General features: G+C 43.7%; 1 protein-coding gene and 1 long non-coding RNA gene across 3 annotated transcripts in view; both read right to left on the bottom strand.

The window, feature by feature from the left end:
• Nucleotides 1-579: 579 nt before the first annotated feature.
• The window catches only part of FUT10 (fucosyltransferase 10), a 133649-nt gene continuing 108861 nt past the window's right edge, over nucleotides 580-25367 (bottom strand). Inside the window, exons 4-5 of one of the 2 annotated variants that reach the window (XR_004282337.1) lie at nucleotides 1381-1575; nucleotides 580-881 (exon numbers count right to left, since the gene is read on the bottom strand). Coding sequence is in view for 1 of the 2 variants with exons in the window: in XM_032329348.1 (XP_032185239.1) it covers nucleotides 1495-1575 (81 nt within the window). In the remaining variant the exon portion in view is untranslated. Of the gene's footprint in view, nucleotides 882-927; nucleotides 1576-25367 lie in introns of those variants that run through there. The other variant, XM_032329348.1, reaches the window with a different exon arrangement.
• On the bottom strand, nucleotides 18425-20126 carry LOC116582005. The gene is made up of 2 exons (XR_004282342.1): nucleotides 19193-20126; nucleotides 18425-18827 (listed from the first exon to the last, which is right to left on the bottom strand). It is a non-coding gene; the product is annotated as an uncharacterized LOC116582005 (long non-coding RNA).

Here is a 25367-nt window from a genome sequence, read left to right as displayed (position 1 = left end):
AATAAGAGACATAGAACAAAATCTGGAAAAACAACAACAAAATCTGAAGAAAGAAACAAGAAGCAAGAAAGCACTAGGGAGAATAAAAACAATAAAGATGTGAAAAAGAATAAACAAATAAATGAATAAAAGCAAGTCCCCTGTATTTCTTTCTTTCCTACAATAATCCCTCACCAACAACAGGTTCTCCTAACGGGAAATGTTAGTGTGTGGGTATTTGCTTCTGTGTATCTTTTGGCAACAGCAAAAATGGCAAGGCCAGTCTAAGTCTATTACTCTAAGTGTATATTGTTCTTTTCCCTTTTTTTAGATTTGATTTATTCAATTGAGAGAGAGAGAGAGAAGGAGAGACAGGCAGAGAGAGAGGGAGAAGCAAACCTCCTGCTGAGTAGGGAGCCAGATGTGGGGCTCGATCCCAGGACCCTGAGATCATGACCTGAGCTGAAGGTAGATGCTCAACCGACTGAGCCACCCAGACACCCCGCGGGTACAGGATTCTTATTAGGGATAAAGAGAAAAATGGGGAATGAAGAGACAGGAATGAAAAAGAAAAGGAATAAAAGCAGATGGCAGAAGAGGGAAAACATTTAAATTAAAACTTGACAAAATAAAGAAGACAAGAGAAAGCACACCCCAAATCTGGAAACACACGCTGGTGAGAACTTCGGGAAAGGATCTGAGGCAGTTTTCAAAGGGGGCAGATGGAGGGCGGGAAAAGAGGCAGGAGTCAGCTTCTCAGAATGTAAATTCCTAAAGGTTTGGCACATGTGTCTGCAGAGCTAAACCCTCACAATCACATACACGCCGAGCGGCCTCTTGCACACGTCACGAAGCAATACATATGTGCCTGCCGTCTAACTGAATTCCTCATACAGGACATCCTGAAAAGGGCACAGAGAACAAAAAAGGATCAGGGCCAATTCACAGGGACAGTCTTATATTTTTAACCATTTCAGATGTCTGACATAAAATTAATTTTTTTAATTTAAATTCTTGGCAACTACCATGCAAATGCCCGCCTTTCTCTCAGCCTCCAAGTGAAGACTGGAGTGTATTTTGGGAAAGGGGGGGCTGGTTTCGTTTCTTCTCTAAGCTACTTCCATCCTGCGGCTGCTGTTCCGAGCTCTCTCCTCTTTCACGGGTCTCCACGACTGAACGACTGTTCACCTCCACTCATCAGCAGCTCTGCTGGCTGACGGGAGCTGCGGGTGGGCTGTCTCCTCGCCCCACTGGCCAGGGACGAACCTGAGCGGGCCCTACTCTTTACAGCCTCCTCCTCCCACTCCCCAGGATTCCACCCCAGGGCTCAAGGCTGTTGAGACTTGACTCAGTTGAAGGTAACAGAAAAGGATTACAGCAGCCCCCTGCCCTTATCCTTACTGGGTTTTCTCTCCATGGTTTGAATCATCCTCAGTCAACCGAAGTCCAAGCAGATGACTCTCCTTCTGACAGATGGTCAGAAGGTCTGCAGTAGCCCCAAGCCTGTCATTCACCTCACTTCCTCTCATTACATCGGCATTTTTGTCGGCTTACATCATCACAAGAAGAGGGGTGAGCGCAGGACAGTAAGATATTCTGAGAGAGAGACCACATTCACATAACTTTTATTACAGTATATTGTCGTAATTTTTCCAGTATTGTTCATCTCTTACTGCGCCTAATTTATAACTGAAATTTTGTCCTGTGTCTGTACGTATAGGAAAAAACAGTATATTTGGTACTCTCCATATTTTCAGGAATCCACTGGGGGTCATGGAACATATTCCCCCCATGGGTAGTTCCCCAAGGGGGAACCATACTATACTATATATACTATAAAAAAAGGAAGATATTTTTTAACTGTTCACTTTAGAGAAAGAGCTTAAAAATTTTAGTTAAAAAAAAAGTATTTGGCTTAAAAAAAAAAAAAAGGAAAGAAAAAGATAAGCATTTGACATGCTGTCTCCTTGAAGACACAACTCAATTCCTCGTCTTGCTACCCCGTCCATAAATGCACTCATCTCACCAAATGTCTCCTTTCATCAAAACGCAGCCGTTAAAATCTTCTACAATAACCACAGTAAAAAAACAATATTGTTAAGCAGAGAGGTGCTACTCCCCTTTATTCTCCTGTGGCCCTCAGACTGCACAGAATTTAAGAAAGACAAAAGAAATGATGCTTAGTCAGTGATATTTTTAGCATGCAAGAAATCAGGACTTCAGTCCAAACCCAATTCAGTGTTTATTTTCAGAATTTACTTTCTCATAACACAGAATGCCCTAATAGAAGGTTTGGTTAGTTTTGCTACTCAACAATGTCTTCAGAGATTTGAGCTCTTTCCCTCTCTCTGCTCTGTTGAACAAAGCATTAGCTTTGTCCTAGGGCTCATACCCTCAGAGGCAGCAACTGTGACACCAATATATCCTTGTTCATACCCAATGGGACAGGGACCCTGGCTTTTCTCTGCAGAAACCTCAAACAAGCCTATTCTCCATCTTGCCTTACTGCTACCTTATCCTCCGCGTTTTCAGAGTAGCCACGAAGACCTCCTGCATGCCAGCTGAAGGTTGCTTGCATATTACCATTTTCCAGACAAACTACCATTTTTATCCATGTTCTTTTATTTATTTTTATGTTTTATAAAGATTGTATTCATTAATTTGGGAGAGACAAAGACAGAGAGACAGCACAAGTGGGGGTAAGGGGCAGCGGGAGAGGGAGAAACAAGCTCCCTGTTGAGCAGGGAGCCTGACGCAGAGCTCGATCCCAGGACCCTGAGATCATGACCCAAGCCAAAGGCAGAGGCTTTAACCCACTGAGCCACCAAGGTGCCCCTAGACATCTTTTTTTTTTTTTTTTAACATTGATAAGCTTTAGAAATCAGTAACAGAGGGCACATCTTATGCGTAGGGCCTTTTTAGCCACATTTCAGAGCTAACTGGCGGGCAACAGAAACTCAACAGATATTTGTTGAATGAATAAAGAAGAAATAAATCATATCGGCCCACATTGTCTTGAGACCTGAGCTAATCACTGGTAAGGGAGAGGAAACACCATCATTCGTTTCTCATTCAAAGGAAAGCAACAATAATATTAACTACAATCTCATTGTAATATTAACTAATAATATTAGTTACAATCATATAATAATATTAACTACAATCTCATTGTAGAGAAATCTGCCCTTGGAGAGGCTTACCTTCGCTACTCAAAGAGCCAAGCAAAAACTTTGAAATTAAATTGTTTTTATTTTCAGTTCTGTTTACTTTCTTTACAAGGTCTGAGTTTGGAAGAGTGTACTCTCCTGCAATTTCTGAACACGGAAAGGAGACTGGAGGAGGATCTCTATTCCTGTGACACACACAATCCTCAAAAGTCAGGGTGTGAGGCAAGGTTTGACCATCCAGGAAAAACTTGTTCACTTAGGCCTTAGATGCCCAGCATGGTGTTTTTGACATATTCTTGTTGTAAATGGAATTGTTTCCCACACCTCCAAAGATATGTTTATGTCCTAACTTCCAGAACCTGGGAATTTGACCTTATTTGGAAGTAGGATCTTTGTGGGCATAATCTGGGTAAGAAGAGCACATCCTGCCTTAAGGTGGGCCCTGACCCAATGACAGATATCCTTCTAAGAAGTGGAAAATTTGGACACTGAAGCAGAAGACACACCGGAGAATGCCTGGTGACAACAGAGGCAGAGACAGAGTGAGGCATCTACAAGCCCAAGAATGAAAAGGATTGCTGGCAACCTTGCCAGCTTCGAAGAAGGAAGAAAGGATTCTCCCCTCCAGCCTTCAGAGGACATGAGCCTGCTCTTCTCTACTATCTTTAGCCTTCAGCTGTGACGGTTTAGGTCTACGAACAGCTACATGGGTTCTTATATTCCAAATAAAGTTTCTCAGAATGGCTCCTAGCACCAAAGCCCACCAGAACTAAGAAAGTTTGTAATAGTCCAGAGAACTCGTTTTCCAAGTCGCTCCTCTGCAGATGAAAACATTTAAGTTTCGTTTTAGAGTTTGTTCTATCCGGTTTGTGGCATTAGCTGGAGCCATACTCTATAGCGAATTCTCAGAAAGCTCTTTTCGCCCTTCGTCTTCATGTTCCTGGAGTCTCATAAAAATAACTAGTCTGGAAATGATCATCTCACTCAACCTCCGCCTGACAAGGCATTCACAATCTCCCACGGCCAGAGTCATCTGGGCTTCCAGCAGCCAGGTAGTGAGACGTGTGGACCACTCCGTATCTTCGTATCTCACTATTTCTGCTGCTGCTGCCTCGTTCATTCATTCGTTCATTCATCTACTCAATTTCTATCCTCTCAAAACTTACTCTGTCAGGCACAGTTGCAGGCACTGGGAAAACAGCAGGAGGAAAGGGACAACGAATGTCCTCATGAGTGTAATTTCTAATAGAGGGAGATTATAAATAAATGAATAAAGCATGTCAGGTGTTGATAAAGACTGCAGAGGAAAATTAAGTAGAGATGTGGAATAGAGAAAGGGGTCAGATAAGAGTGTAATTTAAAAGGGTAGTCAAGGAAAACCAACCTCTGGTTATTATAGCAAAATGCAACTAACAAGAGTACTTGGTTGCCACAATGAGATACCACCTCACATGAGTCAGAATGGCTAAAATATTAACAAGTCAGGAAACGACAGACGCTGGCGAGGATGTGGAGAAAGGGAAACCTTCCTACACCATTGGTGGGAATGCAAGCTGGTGCAACCACTCTGGAAAACAGCATGGAGGTTCCTCAAAAAGTTGAAAATACAACTAGGACCCAGCAATCGCACTACTGGGTATTTACCCTAAAGATACAAATGTAGTGATCCGAAGGGGCATGTGCACCCAAATGTTTATAGCAACAATGTCCACAACAGCCAAACTATGGAAAGAACCTAGATGTCCATCAACAGATGAATGGATAAAGAAGATGTGGTCTATATATACAATGGAATACTACTATGCAGCCATCAAAAGAAATGAAATCTTGCCATTTGCGAGGATGTGGATGGAACTAGAGGGTATTACGCTCAGCGAAATAAGTCAATCAGAGAAAGACAATTATCATATGATCTCCCTGAAAGGAAGTTGAGAGACAACGTGGGAATTTGGAGGGTAAGAAAGAAATAAATAAAACAAAGTAGGATTGGGAGGGAGACAAACCATAAGACACTCTTAATGTCACAAAAAAAACTGAGGGTTGCCAGGGGGAGGGGGGAGGGAGAAGGGGGGTGGGGTTATGGACATTGGGGAGGGTATGTGCTATGGTGAGTGCTGTGAAGTGTGTAAACCTGGCGATTCCCAGACCTGTACCCCTGGGGCTAATAATACATTATATGTTAATAAAAAAATTAAAAATTTTTTTTAAAAAGAGTACTTGATTGCACAAGATGTTGTTCTGAATCGTGGTAAGTTTTTCCTTTTGATTTTCTAGAAAGTGTCAAGCTTTGCACCGTGGCAGTATCTTAGCCAATGAGGTTTATGTGAGGCGTGATTATTGCTGATCGATTTTCTAGAAAGTGCCAACCCCCCGTGTCCAAGACCTGCACCTTTTCTCTCATCGCTCTGGGACAGCTTCTGTTCCAACTTTAGCCCTTCCCCAGTTGAGTCCTCCCTTCTCTTTGGTTACAAGCATTCTGATGGCTCTGCCCCAGCTGTACTCTCTGTGGATATGAGGCTCAGACCCACTCCACCCTATTCCAGGTGGGCTCTGATCAACACAGAATAAAATGGGACCATCAACTCTTGACATTCTGTATTCTGTGGACTTCATTATATCTGATGGGGAAAACACAGTGGTGCCCACTCTTCTCATATAGCCCTGTTGATTCATACAGAACCTAAAGTCAATAAGATTGCTAAGAAATTGTTATGTCTTCAGCCCCAGGCTCTTTCCACTCTGTGGAGTCCCCTCCCTCTTGATTTCATTACCTTTGGGGAAAATGTAATGAGTTAGCGCAGTCGCTGTGACAGTCAGGATCACGGCATGTAATGACCTCTAGGTATCCTCTCTTGCCCCCACGTAACGCTGCCTACTTCATCCTAGAGATTTGGTTAACACCATTCCAATCTGCAAAGCTTTAAGTGCTGAGTTATCATCTGTCTGTTTTCCCCCTCTAATGTTTAAGAAGAAATCAATTGGTGGCACCTTATGTTTCTGACCTTTGCTTCCCTTGCCAGAGGTGAATCCCACGGTCTCAGAGCAAGAGCACGCTGTGTGCCAGCCCCGCAGCCTCTCCAGCTGAGGGTGGGATCACAGACAAAATTCATATTCTTTTGTCACTGGCCCGCCCCCTGTGGTGAAAATTAAACCATGTGGTGTGGAGGTTAAACCTGTCTTACATCCAATCCAAAGGTGTTCTTTTTTAATTCTTTACCTTCCCAAATCAACAGGGACAAATCATCAAAAGAGGCACAAAGATACAAAATCCACCAACTGCTGGCCGTGGGATCTTGGATTAGTTACTTGACTGCTCTGTGGCTGCCTTTTACTCCATAAAATGAAGTTAGTGATAGTAACTAAGTCCAAGGCACACAGGAAGCAGGAAATCAGTACATATGTGGAAAACGTTGAAAAAGTAGCTGGCACCCAGTGAATACCATTTAAGTGTTAGCTTCCATTAAATACATAAATTCATCATTCACTCCCAATTATCTGGAGGCAAACGACCTGCTCTGTTTCCTGCTGGAGAAACAGTCTGATACAACAGGTTCTGGAATCAGACAGGCAAGGAATATTATCTGCGCTCAGCTGCATGACCGTGAGAACATTATTTATCCTAGGTAAGCCTCAACATTCTCACTGCTTCACAGAGCTACTGTGGGATCCAAGTGAGTTAAGCGTTCATAGCTGCTCCATAAAATGCCTATTGGATTTATGGCTTCAGATGCATGAAATGCATGTGCATTCTCGGTTGGAAAAGATTGTTCTTTGAAGACGAGAACTTCATCATCCTAATGACACAAAGAAACCTTAGCTCCTGACTTGCCTTTTCCAACAAGGGGCTATTTTCCTTGTCCTGGCTATCTAGGTTTCACTGTAACCTAAGCATGAAGGTTCCAGTGCTACAACTTTCCCTTCCAGCCCCGTGAGCTTCCCAAGGCTCCATACTCCGATACCTTCACCCGGGTCAATCCCCTTTGTTGACAGCCCACACCATTATTCAGAATTCTCTTCCAAATCTGGCAGCCATGAAATAAAACTTTCCCAATGATGGTGGGCTTGTGTATTATGCTCTCTGATTTGTTAATGGTAAGGGCTTTCTATGAACAAGACCAGCTGAAGAGCAGTAGGAGGATGAGCACTTCAGGTGTTAAGACAGGAATGGCAGGAGTGGGAAGCATGGTATTTCCCAGGCAAATGACTCATGGGTACCGAATGCTTTGACTGCCTTAGAAAAAAATTGCATTAAATAAGTACAAAACCATATTGCCGACTGCTTCAGATTTTCTCTAGGTAACTTGGTGATGATAATCTGTAGCCATACATGCAAAATGGCAGAGCTAGGAATACCTTGGACATCCCTTCTTCCACATGCCTTATTTTGGACATGAATAAACTTAGAAGTGAGATGACTTCTTCATAGACACAAGGGCAAAGAATGGCAGTCAGGTCTAGAATTCTGGTCCCAAATTTGGTCTGTTATTCTTCCCACTGCATCACACAATCTCTTACTTCTGCTGAATTTTAGGATTAAACATCTACACAATAGTGATGCAAATATTTTCCTTATTTTATGATTTCAGTCCTTAATGGTCCACTAAAAGAAAAGAACATTTACAGAGAGGACCTCTGTGTCTAAAACCAAGGGCAAAATGCTTCGAATGACTAACCGAGAAGCTTGTCTTGCCCAAGAAAAGTTTCACTGTACTATCCTCCTTGACTCACACAAAATGAGTATGTGCTCCTGTTCATCTAAGTTGCCACCTAAATATCATCAGTCCCCTTGAAACAGGTCATTTCCTGCTGATAAACAGCCCTTGACAAGGCTGCAAGCAGTCTTATGTCCTGATCATTAATCCGTAGGCATGCCCTAGACCCAAATGCCTAATTGTTTAAACAAATGGCGTCCCTGGGTAATGAAATGTCCAAGCAAATCTATCACACGTGCTGATAGCAAAAGCAGTTCTCCATGCCACCTACTCCCACACTTCTCCCCTCGATCCCAGGAATGCCAAATGAGAAGCCAAGAGAACCATGATGGTTGCAAAGGAGAAGTCTGAAGGTAAGGGGACAGTGTTGTCATTCCCTCCCCAGAGGTCATTCTGAGAGCGGGTGAAGCTATAAAATACAGGATGTAAGAGAGGAAAGTCTGGCGAGGGGATACGTCAGGGCCGTCAGTGAGGACTTAGATGAAGTCTCAGTCTTGATTAAACAAGTAGCTCTGTTGCTCTAAATGGAGGGATCCTTCAATGGGATTGGGGAGAACCCAGTTCTTAGAGAAATAGTCTCACAATGGTCATGTCATGCCCACACCTGCATTGAGGTCTGCTGCACTGCATTTTGATTTCTGGTGGCTTCGTTGTTTGCCTGCCTAGCTCTTTGGTTTTTCTAGTGGCTGTAACCCCCGTTCCCTCACTCCCACCCTCACGGCCATCATTCACAGAGTTACCTCAGGAGCATCTCGTCTACACTGTGTGCCTCTAGCTCCAGGGTGATTCTGAAGTAAGCCAATCAGAGCCTCCCCCAACCTTTTTGGACTTGAGGCCAGAGCTTAAAGCTGGTATCTCTCCACTGCCCACAGCATATGCTTTAAAGGGGTGTCCTCCTTTACACAAGGTGTTTCTACCTTGTCTTTAGGAGGAATGGAGGCAGCTAACTTGAAGAAAGAGAAAAATGAGAGAGAAACAGAAAGAACCAATGAAAAGACAGAGATGGTTGGGATGAGTTTTATGGCTTGTTCCAGTTGTGCCTGGAGCCCATCCGCAATTCTGATCTCGGATCCCATGAGATTGCTGGCACTTAAAGAATAAGTTCCCTTTTTTACATTAAACTAATTAGGTTCCCCCAAATCCTAACAAATATATTCCCTTCTCTCCTTTGACACTGCCTTTATGGTGGATCACTTGAGTCCAGGAACATCTCCTATTTTTCTTCAAAGTACTGTATAGATTATAGTTGGATAGAGATTAGGTTCCTAATTTTCATGCAACTTTGGCTTTTCTTGAAACTGTCTAGTTATGTGGATGGAGGTGGATTACCATCTTTGCTGCCATATGTCAAGAACATGTCCATCTACCTGGAAGCAGGACCAGTGCTAATAAGGCAGTGATGCTCGGAGGGCAGCCTTGTTCATCCATATCTCCTGTCACCAATGTACTATTTATTGGGGGAAATGGGTTGTTATGGGGATCAGAGAGGCTCTCAAGAAGTCGCTTTGCTATTCCTATGAAGCTGGTGGCAATGGTGGGTCCAGGAGAGTTTCTGTAAGTTTCTGTTTGCAAGACTAGTTTCTGTCCTTTCTGCCTTGGAAAGCACAGAAAAACCATGGCCACGAAGGGAGAGCATCTCCTCTCTGAGATCTGTGGTCAGCAAATGAAAATAATATAAAACAGTTGAGCAGATTTCATTTTATTTTTGTAAAGATTTTATTTATTTACTTGACAGAGAGAGAGAGAGAGAGAGAGCACACAAGCAGGAGAAATGGCAGGCAGAGGGAGAAGCAAGCTCCCAGCTAAGCAAAGGAGCCCGCCATGGGACTCCATCCCAAGAACCTGGGATCATGACCTGAGCTAAAGGCAGACGCTTAACCAATGCAGCCACCCAGGTGCCCCCCAAGCAGATTTTAAAAACCATCTTATTAAAGCAAAATTTAGGCATGTTGGTGAATGTGATTAACGGTAATGCAGATTAAAGTAGAGCAGTGTGTCTTCTCTCCCTGTATCTCCCACCATTCCATCCCTCTGGCCTATGTTCCTCTCTTGAGGGATTCATTTAATTATGCTTCTGATTCTCCAGCAGAAGGCAATGTTAGAGCAAATGTATATAGGAGGCGCTTGATGTCTTCTTCTTCTTCCCACTATGCTGCCCTAGCACCTACAGTCCCAGACTGGAGTTCCCAGGGAGAATCTTCATTTTCCCAACAGACCCCCAATGCTGCAGCCTCACCTCTCCATTCTTTCTTTTTTTTTTTTTTTTAAGTTTTAAATATTTTTGGAGAGGAAGATGGAGGGCAGAGTGAGACGGACAGAGAGAATCCCAAGTAGGCTCCACACCCAGCATGGAGCCCAAAGCGGGGCTCAGTCTCACAACCCTGAGATCATGACCTGAGCCGAATCAAGAGTCAGACACTTAACTGGCTGACCCACCCTGGCACCCCTCACCTCTTCATTATTTATCCTCACTCCAGCCGCCTCCCTGGTGTTCATGATCTCACTCTCTGTTGATTTCCCAGCAGTTCCATTACTTCTTTTGTGCAATCTATTTGTGAACAAATGGCTGATGAATATAAAATGCTAATCCCAACAAATGCCTCTACTGGTAGAATTCCAGGCAAAGGGTCAGAAGAGTTGGGGAGTTGGATCTTTGGATGATCTGGACATAAATGTTTCATCTACCTCTGTTTGGGAGCAGCCCTTATGTCTCTATGTCTTAGTTTCCATGTACGAATTCCACAGTGCAATAAAGTACCTAGGCTTATTTTATTTCATGCTATTTTATATTTATTAAAGATCTTTTCCTCTGAAGTGTACACTACTCCACAGTATACTATTTCTCTCAGTCTTTTAAAAAAAAGGGAGGATTGAGTAAGTCAGAATCTTGGGTATACTCAAGACCTCATGCCAGAAACCAACGTTTATATAAACGCTATAATGTCTAACACATTACCTTGCATAAAAGGAATAAGAGTAAGAGGGGAGCAAGATTTTATACATACATACACATACACATACTTATTTACATTTGTGTATAAATGTATGATTATATTAAAAATACATAAATTATATAATATATACACACACATATATAAAATATTTCCAATTCTGACCTCCCTGATCCCGCCACTGATTGAAGAACCCTCAGACTTATAGGCAGGCCTCTGAGGCTTATATCATCTTTAAGAGCTGCAGAAGGTAAACCCGCTCCTGGACTTGAGTTGGTAACCAGTATTTGGCACTGAGTTCCCACATGATTTATTCAATAGAATTAGTAAGACACTATCAGGTGCCAGACACTGATAGGCTATACAGTTTCTTCCTGCTCAGGACTTTATGTTTTCCTACCTGCTCCCTAGAAAGACTTTATTATGAAATGCTTGGGGAACCTAAGAACAGGGACTATGCCATATATATGTCATACATAGGGTGTCATTAAACTTTTATTTGTTGGTGGATTGACCAATGCCTTGTTACTAACACATAGGGAAGAGAGGCAATGGAGGTTTGTTTTTGTTTTTTGGTTTTTGGTCTTTTTTGGTCTAGTGGTAGGATTATAGCCCTCCTTACACTGCAACTTCAATATCTTCACTTCTTAAAATAATTTATAGGGAAGATATTACCCAAAGTTGAAGTAGATCAAAATAAGATTATGATCAATGATAATTTATAATTTACAAATGATTTCCTAATAGCCCAAGAGACTACATTTGCCTTTCAGTCTTAGCATGCTACATTTTAATTTTTCAAATTTGGGGGTAGTTGAGCCAGTCTAAATTCTTCTGATACATTAGGTTTTATAATGGATTTTTCCAAATTAAATACCAGTTGCAATGGTTTCTCTTCCAGTTATCTATTGCTACAAATAAACTGTCCCAAAATGTAGAAGTTCAAAACAGTTATTACCTTTCATACTTCTGGGGTTAATTGGACCAAGCTAGGCAATGCTCACTTTGGATGTATCATATAGGATGGATATGTTACCATCTGAGACTTGACTGGGCTAAAGACCAACATGGCTCACTCATGTGGCTGGCAGTTGGTACTGGCTATGGGCTGGGAGCTCACCTGGGCTTTTAAGCCAGAGTGGCCAAAGTGCCTGCATGTGGCCTCCATAGGGCTTGCGCTTCCTGTATCATGGCAGCTGGGTTTCAAAAGGGAGAGTAAGACAAGTAAGCATTACAAGAGGCCCAGGCAAAAGCTTCAAGGCTTCTAGCCTCAGAAATTATACATATCACTTCTGCTACATTTTACTGGTCAAGAATGAGTCATAGGATGAGGTTTGATTAAAGGGTAGGGACCTACATACAGGTGCATATGTAAGTATTCTCTTGTATGTCAGGCAGCAGGTGGGACAGCTGGGGCTGGTGAATCACCTTCAAGATGGCTTCTTCACACACATCTGGAGCCATGGTGCTACCTGGTCTCTCCTCTTCTCTCTGTCTATCTCTTATCTTATCTCCAACTCCATGACACTTCAACCTCACCTCTAAGATATCTGCACACCATTATAGCGTCTCACAGCAGGGTGGCCTCAGGGATCACTGGATTTCTCAAAAAAGATGTTGTTGAAAATTCCAGAACATCTCTTCTGCAATATTACGATATCAGTCCAAGTTACTAAAACCAGCCCAGATTAAAGGGTGAAAGAAATATACTCCACTTCTCAATGAGGAAATGCATGTCTGTGAAGGAGGAAAGGAATTGATGATGGCCGTTTTGGAGATAAGCTACAAGTATCCCTTATCATCCAAAGACATGGAGGTCTCCTAAGGAAATAGACTTTCTCCTCTGCCATGTCAGTTTCTCAAGGCAGCTTTCCTTGACTGTCCATGTGATATTATGATTCCAGATATAGGAATGACATTACCAAGATGGCAGCATAGGTCATTCCTGACTTTATTCCTCATCACAAAGAAGAACAACTGACATCTATTCAAGAACAAGACAGCACTGGGAGAATTCTATAACACAGGGATGAGGCTGAAGCACCCCCTGTACCTCAGACACCAAGACACACTGCATTAGAAGAATAAGAAATGCTGCTGCATTTTTAACCATGTTGTCCCTCCCCCAGGCCAGTGTAGACCATGGAGAGGTCTCTTCTAAGCCTCTGATTCTTCTCTCTGTGGGAAAAAGGGAACCCAGTGGGAAAAAGGGAACCCAGGAAGGACAATCAGCACCACCCTCATCATTGTGGGTCACTTTGTGGAAGCCCCTACAAATCTCTTACCATAGGGACTGCAGGGGAATCTATGGGGTTTGACCATGAAGAACCTGATTGTGACAGAAAGCAGGGAGGGGGCTTGCAACAACCAGCACATGGATCTTGGTAGACCAAATTCCTACCTGCATCACCCAAGTGGTAATCCCATTGATAAGGAACTGTCAAGAGATGACAATCAGAAAATAAAAAATATTGAGCTATCACCTCACCACAATGAGATACTATTTCATGCCTTGTTAGAAAGGCCATCATCAAAAAGATAGAGATAACAAATGCTAGCATAGATAGGGAGAAAAAAGAATGCTGTACACTGTGGGATTATAAATTGGTACTGCCACTATGAAAAACAGTATGAAAAATCCTGAAAAAATAAAAATAGAACTATGATATGATCCAGTAACCCCACTTCTAGAAATATATCCAAAGGTAACAAAAACACTAACATGAGAAAACACCTACACCCCCATGTTCATAGCAGCATATTTGTGATAGCAGGTATGAAAACAGCCCAAGTACCTATCAGTTGATGAATGAATAAGGAAGCTGTGGTGCATATATAGACAAGGGAATATTACTTGGCCATTAAAGGAAAAAAAAAAGCAAGGAAATCCTACATTTGTGACAACATGGATGGATCTTGAAGGTATTATGCTAAGTAAAATAGTCAGAGAAAGACAAATACTGTGTCATTTCATTTATATGTAGAATCTAAAAAATGAAATATGGCAAAACAAACTCAAAGAAAAAAAAGATCAGACTTGTAGTTACCAGAAGCAGGAGACAGGGGAGGGGAAATTGGAGGAAGGTGGTCAAGAGGTGCAACTCGCTGTTATAAGTACTAGAGATGTAATATACAACATATTGACTCCATCATGTTGGATGTAACAGCTAACACTGCCATAAGATCTATAGGGAAATAGGTATGAGAGTAAATCCTAATAATCCTCATCAGAAGGAGAAATTTTTTCCCCTTGATTCTTTTTTTCTTTCTTTTCTTTTTTATTGTATCTAAAAGAGAAGATGAATGCTAGCTGAACCAATGTGGTGATGATTTCACAATATATATAAATTAAACCATCATGTTATATACCTTAAACTTATATAGTGATAGATGTCCATATTTCTCAATAGAACTGGAAAAAAAAGAAACAGATGTTTTATCTTTGACCTGTTTCTGACACAAAAATCCTTGGAATTTCCCGAAGAGAGAAATAAAGTTGTCTTTTGTTACACTAATGACGTGACTTTTGGACCATACCTAAAGATGAAGTTGACCATAGTCAACCATGTGATTAGAAGGCTGGAACTTTCAGTGCTACCTCCTGACCTCTGGAGAGGGGAGAGGAACTAGAAGCTGAATCAATCACCAGTGTCCAATTATTTAATCAATCATACCTATGTAATAAAGCCTCTATAAAAAACCCAAAAGGACAGGTGTCAGAAAGCTCCCAGTTGGTTAATGCAGAGAGCTGCTGGGGGAACGGCAGGACCCAGGGAGGGCAGGCAACCCCACACTCCTTCCCCATACCTTGTCCTATGCATCTCTTCCATCTGGCTGTTTCTGAGTTACATCCTTTTATAATAAACCGGTAACCTAGTAAGTTTCCTTGAGCCACTCTAACAAATTTATCAAATCCAAGGAGGAGGTCTGGGACCGCCAGTCTATAGCCAATCAGTCAGAAGTACAGACGACAACCTGGACTTGTGATTGGCATCTGAAAAAAAGGGAGGGTTGGGGGAGGCATTCATCTCATGGGACTGACGCAGCGGGTTCTTGATGCTCGCTCTCCAGCTAAAGAGTTTCAGAATTGAGTTAAACTGTAGGACACCCAACTGGTGTCTAAGAATTGCTTGGAAGTAAGTGGGAAATTCCCCCACTGCCACCACCACATTGGAACTGGACCCAAAACCCCCATTACCCTAGAACACATTAGGAGCCCCTTCTGAATGCTTACTTAAGTGCACATATCACAGCAACTGCTGTTATATTTTATTAAGATTACTTGCTTAAGTACATGTCTCCTGGAACCCACTGCTGCTGAGAGCACCCGTCCTGCTCAGAGCTGCATCTCCAGTGCCCAGCACTGTACATCGCATATGGTGGACCCTCAATCTTCAGCCAGTCATGGAGGCTGATTGTGACTCAGCAAACTTGGCTAGTAGTATCCTCTGGCTTCAAGAGTCAGGAACAAATCCTTGGTCTTTGCCTCCCTCTTTTATCCCCCGCCCCCCTTTAGCTTTTTCTCAAATGTACAAGAGCGTCTATTTTCATGGTAATAACAGCATCAGGACTTGTCCAGAGCCTTTTTTTTTTTTTTTTTTTCTGCTGCTGCTGCTGCAGCTCCTGTGAGCTTGTGATTATCATGCATGAGACAGAGACAGGGTGAGGGCATAGCGGCTCCTGAAAGGGAATCTACAACGATGCACCAGCCGGGAGCTTAATAGGGAGCACGATCCGCAATTTGCTGACTATAGCTCTACAAGAAGCCCTGAGCTGGGCTTGTGACATTCCATTTCTCAGAGGATTTCAGCTGCTGCAGTGGCTACAGGGAAGGATTGATGACTCTGATAAGAGATTTGAACACAGCCCTCTTAAAATACAGAAGGGCTGGGGTCGTCAGGCTAATTGGGATTGCAGGCATGTGTCTGTGCGTGTCATACATAATAACGTGAATAGAGTATCCAGGTAGTATAGGAGGGTAGAATATTTGAGGATAAAGCAAAAGCCAAAAAGACAAAGGCAACAGGCACTCTAATCCACTTAATGGGTCAAGGAGCTCGGAGCTGAGCCGCAAATGCATCATCTGATAACAGTAATGAAAAAGACAGCAATCTATATCTACAAATAGCATTAAGGCCGATTTGGTTTAGAGGCCAAACTAAGTTGATGTGAAATTTACGAGACTGGCTGTCTCTCCGCGGTGCTTGACGATGGGGTGCATTCAGTTCCTTCTTGTCTCCTTTGGAGCTCACTGCAATTTAGGTCTGACTGTTAAGGAGCCTTTTCCTGATACGTGAGCCTTTGTTTTGTTTAAAGGACAATTAAGCATTTCACTACCCAATCTTATCTTAATGCTGAGGATGCCAGTTTTACAAGTGGGCGAGGCCTATTTAGTGACCCCTGGGGCATTTCGTTTCCCTGTCCAGTCTCCGTGGGCCTTGGGCTTGTGAGGGCATGTGCGCGTACTTGCACACACACTCAGAGAGTTAAAAGTTGCAGTGGCTTGAGATGGAATTTACAGTAAGGCGTGTGTCTGAATCAGGACTTAGCAGATGGTCCTAGAAAATGCCTGAAATGTGTGTCCTGATGATTTGGACAGTGTGCTTGGTGTCTGCAATTCCCATTACAATGTTCCTGTGCAAAATGCTGTTGTTAAACGTGCTGTGTTGTCAACCAAAGTTCTAATCCATCCTCCACAGTCATCTTAATACATTGCATTGCAAACCATGCAGGATGCATTAAATTTTTTCCTCCTTACAATGCCTCAGTCGATATCAGGTAGCATTCGCAAAGGGTAATGAAGTCTGCTTTCAACACAGCAATGTTCCTACAATTATGTGCTGATTGACCTTCCCTTTGTGCTGTGCCTGCAGAGAAAGGGAACTCTGATATACTGTACAGAGCAGAACACGTGCAAGTCAGATGCCTGGAAGTAAGCAGAGAGCTTGCCCCGCGGCATGTGATGTGAGGTTTCACTGCAGACTTGCTCTTACATCAAGAGTCAAAGCAGCCCAAATCAGAAGACTGGCGATGGATTTGGGGAAAACAGTTTTTTTTTTTTTAAAGTCACCCCAGGACTTAGTCTTCACTTGATTTGTGAGAAATGTTATAATAAGTGAAGTCACTTTATGGACTTATTCTACAAATCTAACCTATACATACACGTCCTTGTAAAAGAAGTAGGAATTCGACATAAGCATAGAAGAGTTTTTGTCCCTCTTTAGTGTTTCTGAGTCACTTTTGCATGCCTCTGTGCTTTGGTTAGGGTAGTAACCGCTGTAACAAGGAGATTCCAGAATCTATAATCACCCAAGTACCAATAGACATGTATTTCTTGCTCACCTAGCAGCCAAGGACCATTGGTGATGATGGGACTGATGGAGGCTTTGTCAAATACATATGATGGCCACAGTATCCCTGGACCCTTCCATCCAAGTCAGCTGGAGAAAGGGGAAAGTACCATGGAAAAACCCATGTGAAAGGTTGTATGAGCAATGGCCACATCGATTCCACTCATGCATTCCTCCAGGTAGAACTCAGCCACACCTAGCTGCAAGGGAGGCTGGGAGATGTCACCTAACTGGGTACCCCAGAAGAGGAGGACACGGATTACATGAGCAGCTAGCTCTCTCTGCCACACTCCTCTTCTCCCTGTTCTTTTAGTGGTAGACTTCCCAGTTTCACAGGGTCTGTTGCAGTATTCTAAAAGGACATGCTTTCAAGATGCAAGGATTATGATCTATGGGATTCTCTCAAGTGTCCAGATACAACTCACCGCCTAAATTCAAGATTCCCAAAGCCTACTACACTGATTGTCAAATAAGCACCTCCAACTTGACATGCGTGAAACCAAGTTTATCTTATCTCCTCCGTAACATAGTATCTATTGCTAAGGTTGTAGTAAGGGTTAAATGACTCTGTATGCATAAACCACTCAGAAAAGTGCCCATACATAGTGGATACTTAATAAGTGTTAATTATTATCATTTTCCCTTCCTCCTTCCTCCTCCACGAATCTGTTTTCCATCCCATGATTCACAGCAAGGTCACCTATGTTAACAGGCCAAGCTGGACATCACGCGTGACGGCTCCTTCTCACTTGGCTCTTACCACCTTCCAGTCACGTTCAGATAACTGCAGGCTGCTGCGTGATTTTCCTCCTCATTGTCACACTCTGTCTCAGACACTCCTTGCTTCTGAGAGAAACTGCTAACTGCCCCTGCTTTCCCTGGTCTCTTTGTCTTCTAACTCTGCCCTGTAATATTGCCAGAGTATAATCATTAAAGCATTCTAAAATGTGTTATCAAACACTTCAGTGGCTTTTATTTGTCTGCAAGTGTGACATCTATAATCCTTAAAACTGAAAAGGGGGAGGGGGGGAGGACCTGGGTGGCTCAGTTGGTTAAGTGTCAGACTCGTGATCTCAAGGTCACGAGATCGAGCCCCGCATCAGGCTCCATGTTCAGCATGGAGTCTGCCTGTCCTACCCCTCTGCTCCTCCCCTGGCTCATGTGCACACACACACACACACACACACACACTCTCTCTCTCTCAAATAAATACATCAAATCTTAAAATAAAATAAATCTTTAAAAAAAAAAAAGCTGAAAAAGAGGGTCGAGCCATATTGGGAAGGCCTTGAATTCTATCCCAGTTCCCCCACCCCCTTCCTCCATTCCGGCCATCACTGACTACTCACACACTTCATGTTGTATCTCCTTGGTTCTGGTCCTTGTATCTAAAAAGCCCACCTTTTCATCCTTCTCTCAGATTTCTCATCTTCAACTCAAACATCATCTCATCGGAGTAGCAGCCCACCTCCAACCAGAGTTCATCTGGTCTGGCTCCGTTTCCCCCCAGCGTCTTACCTGTACTTCTCTCACCTATCAATTATGCTAGGTCCTAACGTTAATGGAGTCCGTCTCCTCGAGTTGACAATGAGGGCTTGAATGTTCCCAAGCAGGGTTAGCCTCACCACCAATGATGTGTCAACTTAATTTTTAAAGTTTCTCAGCTTCCTAAGGTATGAATACGAAACAGTTTTATTTTTACCCTGTAACGACCTTCAGCTACTCTGCTACCTTGGTTCCTTCTTCCCCAATGGGCGGTAGCTCCTTTAACAATGTGAAGCAGATGGGCGCCTGGGTGGCTCAGTGGGTTAAGCCGCTGCCTTCGGCTCGGGTCGTGATCTCAGGGTCCTGGGATCGAGTCCCGCATCGGGTTCTCTGCTCCGCAGGGAGCCCGCTTCCTCCTCTCTCTCTCTCTGCCTGCCTCTCTGCCTACTTGTGATCTCTCTGTGTCAAATGAATAAATAAAAAATAAAAAATAAAAAATAAATAAAAAAAAAGAACAATGTGAAGCAGATTCAGTGAATTTTTATTACCTGCGAGGCGCCAGAAAATCTCTCTATTTGGATCTACAACCCCTGCTTCTTCTCTCTCTGGCCGGGTGTTCCTCTGGTGTTGAGAGAAGGAAGAAGGGACAGTGGAGGCAGAAAGTCCTCACATGGTAAGGGACTTTCCTCAGACCCATTCAGGTTCAATCTACCTTCACCAGTGCTGGTGGCTTCTAAGTCAGTGGTGTGGTAGTATTCTTAGAAAAAAAGACTGGGTTTAACCCAACCCTCCATAACTGAGACTTCTCCCAGAAGGGTGCCACCATCTCCACACATTCCGGCTGCGTCTCCAAGTGCCACCGTGTGTTGTTTGGCAAGGTGGCTCACAGGCCAGCCCACAGTGCTGCTTCTCAGTTAAACCCGGTGCACTTCCTGGAGGGCCACCAGGACTCTGACATCCTCTGGACGTTGGAGTCCTCTTCTATGACCTCCAAGGCCTATGGGAACCAGAATAACACACAGCTTGTCCCATCGTTTTCACAAACACCTGATACTATGATCTGTTCAAGCCTGTTAGCGCAGCCCATTCCGGTAGGCCATTCATCCTCAGAAATCTCTCGATCTGAACCGTCTTGGTTTAAGTATGTTCACAAACCTCAGGGCACATGTGAGATTCTGGGACTGAAAAGGATAGTGTAGGCCCTGCCCTAGGACTTCAGCAAACTCCTCCAATAACCCTTAAGACATTCACTGTATACAGGAGCATCGGGGTGCTTCCAGAAGGCTGATGGTTCAGCGTACCCCCATCCAAGGAATAGGAGGCCAACCTCCAGGTCTTGCAGTCACCCTCAGTCTTTATAAGAAATTCTCTAAGAACCCCACTCCATTGGCTTTAGGGATGGAAGGCAATAGTCTTACCCCTGGAGCACTCACTGTTCACTCAGCCAAGACTTCCCTGCCTTCCTGTTCCCTTCTCCTGACAGGGGCAGGTGCAGATAGGGCAAGCACTCTTTAACACAAGAGTTGCTTTGGAATGTGCTGCATGTAGGGTCTTTGTCCAGATTTGGGCCTTCGCTATAATTCTGGGGCCGAAAAAAAAATAAATAAATAAGTGCCTTATACATACACATACACACCTCTGTTGCCCATGTTGTTTTTATAATACATTTTTCTGAACGTGCATCTCCCTGCAGGCACTGGAAAGTCTTTAAAAGACTGAATCCGGGGTGCCTGGGTGGCTCAGTCGTGAGGTGTCCGCCCTCAGCTCAGGTCATGATCCCAGGGTCCATCTTCTCAGAGGCTGAGCAGGGAGCCCGTTTCTCCCTCCCCCACTCCCTCTGCTTGTGTTCCCTCTCTCACTGTCTCTCTCTGCCAAATAAATAGATAAAAATCTTTTAAAATAAATAAATAAATAAAATGCTGAATCTTCTTCATTTTGTTTCACCGTTTCTCAGCACGGCACTGAACACTTCGACGGTGCACAATGAATGTCCAATACATTATTCCCTAATCCCTCCAACGATTAAAGTCCCAGAGCCACGAGATGCCAGCCTCGTTTGGGGGGCTTTTGTTTTTGTTCTTCAGAGGATAAAACTCGGGCCCGGAGAGAGGAGATCACTTATCTCAGGGTGCACATCTAGTCGGGATTCCATTTCCCATACAAACTCACACACTTAATGGTGCAGCAGAAGCAGAAGGAAGCCAAGCATTATTTGATGACTGGCCTTTGGAGAAAAGAAAGAGGGTAATGGAAAACACTGTCCAAATTCCAAAAGTTAATTTTTGCAGATGAAGCACATTTTTCATTCCTGATCTGGTAGGGTTTGCCAGTGTGTGCCGTGACTAATTCCTATTGGCCCAGCCTAGACTTCCTGTTTTCAGGGCAGCATGACAGATTTGTTGGTATAATTTGGCTTTAATTCATTTCAAGCCTGTCCTGGAAACCGGAGGCTCTGTCATGCCTTTATTGTAACATTAACTCCATTTTTCTCTCTTTGCTCCTTCTGTTAATAAGCAGAGACCACTCAATAGGGCAATCTTAGCTGCCCACTGAAGGTGACAGCCAAAAGTAGAAAACACTCTTCTCATTTACCCTTTTAATTCTTTTCTGGGAAAAGCCGCGGTTTTGTTTTCTTATCTCCCAAGTGGATGGGGAGCTGATAACCTCACTGAAGACAGCTTGGATGCTTCTGATGTTTCTCGGTGAATCAGAATTTCCAGGGCAGCCTGTGGGAGAAGGGTCACCCCCTCCAGAGCCATCTCACCAACTCAGAGTGAGTCACAGCTGATACAAGATTTCCTGGGGGCCCCTCGCTGTGCCCACACTTAACTCTCGCCATCGAATCATGAAGCGGTTAGAACCTGAGAAGTTATCCAGCGAGGTTTTTCTTCTGCATTGTCTGGAAGCACAATAAAGGAGCTCACTTATTCAGAAATCTCAGAATAGGGTGCACAGGGAAAGAGGTGGGCTTAAGGGGAAGAAGAAGCTGCTGCTCTGGCCATTGTCTTCCACGCATGAGTGGTTCCTTGGGGGAGCTCTGGACAGCTTGCCATGCAAGGGGTCTCTGGGCACAGGTCCTCTGGAGGAGACAATTCATGAGCCAACAGCCCCTCAGCCAGAGGTACCTGTCTGTCTTGTTCACCTTCAGGCGCTGTGTAAGGCCTAATCCAAAAATCTGCCCCAGCCTTCCTTGGCAAACAGAAACCACAACCTTTTGCCTCTTGGGAGTCCTTTGCCCAAACGTGAACCCATTACCATGGACAGAGAAACTGGAGCCCTGCTTGGCTGTCCTGCATTGGGTACCCACCCTCAAATCTATCAGAGAAAGAAAATGCCACCTGGCACATGGCAGAGGGGGCCTCCACAGAGACATGGGGAGCAAGGGACAGGGGAGTACTTCTCGGAGGAAGGCGTACTGGCCAAGCATCTATCCACCAGCACAAATCCTTTACACTTCTTTATTCTTACTGTTCAACTTGCTCATTAACCTATTATTAAGATAATTTCGATATTTTGCTTAACACTCGGGTATTTTGAGTCATGCCTACTGGACACAATAACACGAAAATGTATTAGACTTTTTCAATGACCATTAGGATATGCACACAATTCCCAGCAAATGCACACGCTGACATCTGTCTGCACTTTTCTTTTTTTTTTTTTTTAAGATTTTATTTATTTATTTGACAGACAGAGATCACAAGTAGGCAGAGAGGCAGGCATAGAGAGAGAGAGGAGGAAGCAGGCTCCCTGCTGAGCAGAGAGCCTGACACAGGGCTTGATCCCAGGACCCTGAGATCATGACCTGAGCCGAAAGCAGAAGCTTTAACCCACTGAGCCACCCAGGTGCCCCTGTCTGCACTTTTCAAGCAATGTACTAAAACTCAAATTTCTGTGTCGAGTATCTCTCTTTCCCAGTCAGTTTCTTTCCTTTCCCATCTCTAGGAATCACACAGAGAAGATGTGAGAAATAAGTAAGCATTTCAGAATGGAAAAGATGGGGAAGATGTATTGCTATCCATCAGTCATACTTGTCTGTGGGAAAATTTGAAACGCAGGACAATTAGAGGGCCTAGGAGTAATTTTTGGAAGTAGGTTTTCCGAAAGCAAAACAACAGTAGAACTTTCCTAGACAACATCTAATTCTCAGAAGTTCTATTAAAAGAGAGGCAGCTATCTTTATGTAGAATTGGGAAAGCTGGGAATCTTTTCTTACTCTCCTTGTTCTCATTCTGCTACTGGACCCAAAACTGTGTCTATAACACAACTCCTTGACCCTGCAAAGGGGACACTAGGCTGATTGTCTCTTTCATCATCACGTGACTTGGAGTCCCCAGTGCTACAAGACAACACCCTCATTTTCATTTCACTCTTAAGTAAATCTGGGCAGCCAAGAATTGTGAGTGTTCATAATGAGGTGTTCTGGTAAGATTTAATGTTGCTAGTCGGCCATCAATATAACACCAGACGTTCGGTATTTCTTATAAATGGGTCTTTGCTCTTCAAAGAACATTTCTGTTGCTTTCTGTCCAAAGATTCACTTAGGCAAAAGCATAACCTAAGGGAGTATAAAAGAATAACAATCATTTCTACCTTATAAATCACCTCACCAGCAAATACTTAACACTAAAGGAAAGAGATGAGAAGACCTTGGGGTTTAGAGATGACAGAGAGCTCTAAGCCTAGAGAGAAAGGTATTGCTTTCAGGAAGGTGATGATAGCAGGGACAAGGAAGTACAAGTCCATTATGGCGGCTTCATTCCAAGCTCTCTCCAACACAGGGGACTGGCAAGGGTAAATATAAAACTCTCCATCCCTCAGACAAAATCACAAACCAGTAGGGAAGACAGACACATGCGTTAACTAAAAGGATGTCTCCTGCCTTAAAGGTGTTTAATAAATGCTCGTTGGCCACCTACAGTAAGATTCAAGTTCTCAAACACACATCATATCCTGGCTCTACCACGACTAAGCTGTGTGGTATTGCACAGGGAACTTAACATCTCTGTGCTACCAGGAACTACTTGGCTTGGCGTCTGACAAATAAATACAGTTGTAGTTAATATTTTTCTCTAAGATTTTACTTATTCATTTGAGAGAGTGAGTGAGCAAGAGAGAGAGAGAGAGCATGAGTCAGGGGGAGAAGCAGACCCTCCAATGAGCACAGAGCCCAGTGCGGGGCTTGATCCCAAGACCCTGAGATTGTGACCTGGGTTGAAGGACCAAGCCACAAGAGCACCCCTGTAGTTAATGTTATTGTTGTTGCCTCTACTCTCTCTGTCTCCCATCATGCTCCATCTTCTTCCTTTCCTTTAAACTGTGCTCCGTTCACTCCAAACCAGGGACTGCTTTCCCAGACACGCTGTGATATCACACATCTCTCCTTCTGTGACTTGCTTCCTCTCCTGTCCATCCAGAGTGGACTTCCCAGACCAATTGTAAACCCTCTTGGAGGAGGCGCCGTGGTTTTTCACATTTATAATCCCAGCAGCTAGCATACTTCCCAGAACAGTTTAGACACTTCACAAATATTTGTTTCAATTGCATTAGCTACGGATTAAACGAAATAGTGTGAATAAAATGGTGCGCATCAACATAGGGAGAGTGAGGAATTCTTTGTAGGGAATGAATCATGGAAGGTTTCCCGTAGGAGCAGACAGTTTAACTTGAAAGCTTTGAAGGATGAATTCATCGGGGGATCAAGGTTTGGAGTGTTTAAGTGTTGTAGTTGGCTTGAGAAAAATAAGATCGTGGGCCCAAACGCAAGACATTGCGTCGAGCGAGTGTCCTGGAAGCAGGGAGCTGAATGAAGGAAAGAATGGAGACACACATTTATTCTCTAAGCTACAATTTTGTTGTCACGCTAAGAGAAAGAACAGCTTGGATTGTCTGGCTTCATTTTAGCTTCTTCCCTAATATTATTTTTGTCAACTCGTGAGTAATGACAAAGGAAGGGCCCTTTGCCATTTCTCAGACTCTCAAAGATAGAGAGGCCGAAAAATAACAAACAATTCTCACTACCATTAAATCCCCCATTTCCCAAGTCTTCTTTGTTCTTTATTTTCCAAAGGTGATGGTGACCTTTTCTCCATTCTCTTCTACTTCATCCTCAGGTCTGAGCTTGTGTGGAAGTGAACCTTAGCCACCTGGTGTTCCAGGAGAAGGGAATTTCGCCCGGAGTCACACCTTTGTCAATCATGCGCCAGAAGGGTCAGCTATTTTCTTTTGTCAGTGGACCACAAAATAATCCACCAAAAGGCAGATGCAGTACAAGACTGAAACCAAAGCAACGGACCACACCTCCCATTCAGTCAGCCTCTAGGAGTACAGCTAGGTAGGGTTGGGCCTGAAGACCTAAAGGCCTGAAAACAGTGAGGAACGGGCCAGAACCCAAAGGTCAGCTAGTACAGAGACCCAGGGCAGGAAGTGCTTGGCATGGCTGGGGAGCAGGAGAATGAGGGGAGAGAAGAGGAAGGAGCCAGAGGAGATGGTGAAAGCAGAGAGCTCAAGGATTGGTGGGGCAGGCCACATAGGGTGCTGAAGGCCACTGCAGAAGGAAATATGTCGGTTTGGATAGGAAGAATCTGCCAGAGGAAAGAGACCTCTGAAAAAGGCATCACAAGCGTGATAAGCTATGAAATGACAATGCAATTTATGAGAGGATCCTGTAACAAAGGACTTTAATGCCTCTAAGGGGTTAGAATAGACTTCCTAAATTCTTTA

Source organism: Mustela erminea, chromosome 21 (assembly GCF_009829155.1).
Source record: "Mustela erminea isolate mMusErm1 chromosome 21, mMusErm1.Pri, whole genome shotgun sequence".
Lineage (NCBI taxonomy): Eukaryota > Metazoa > Chordata > Mammalia > Carnivora > Mustelidae > Mustela > Mustela erminea.
The sequence above is the reverse complement of the archived record's forward strand: the minus strand, read 5'-3'. Positions and strand labels throughout refer to the sequence as shown.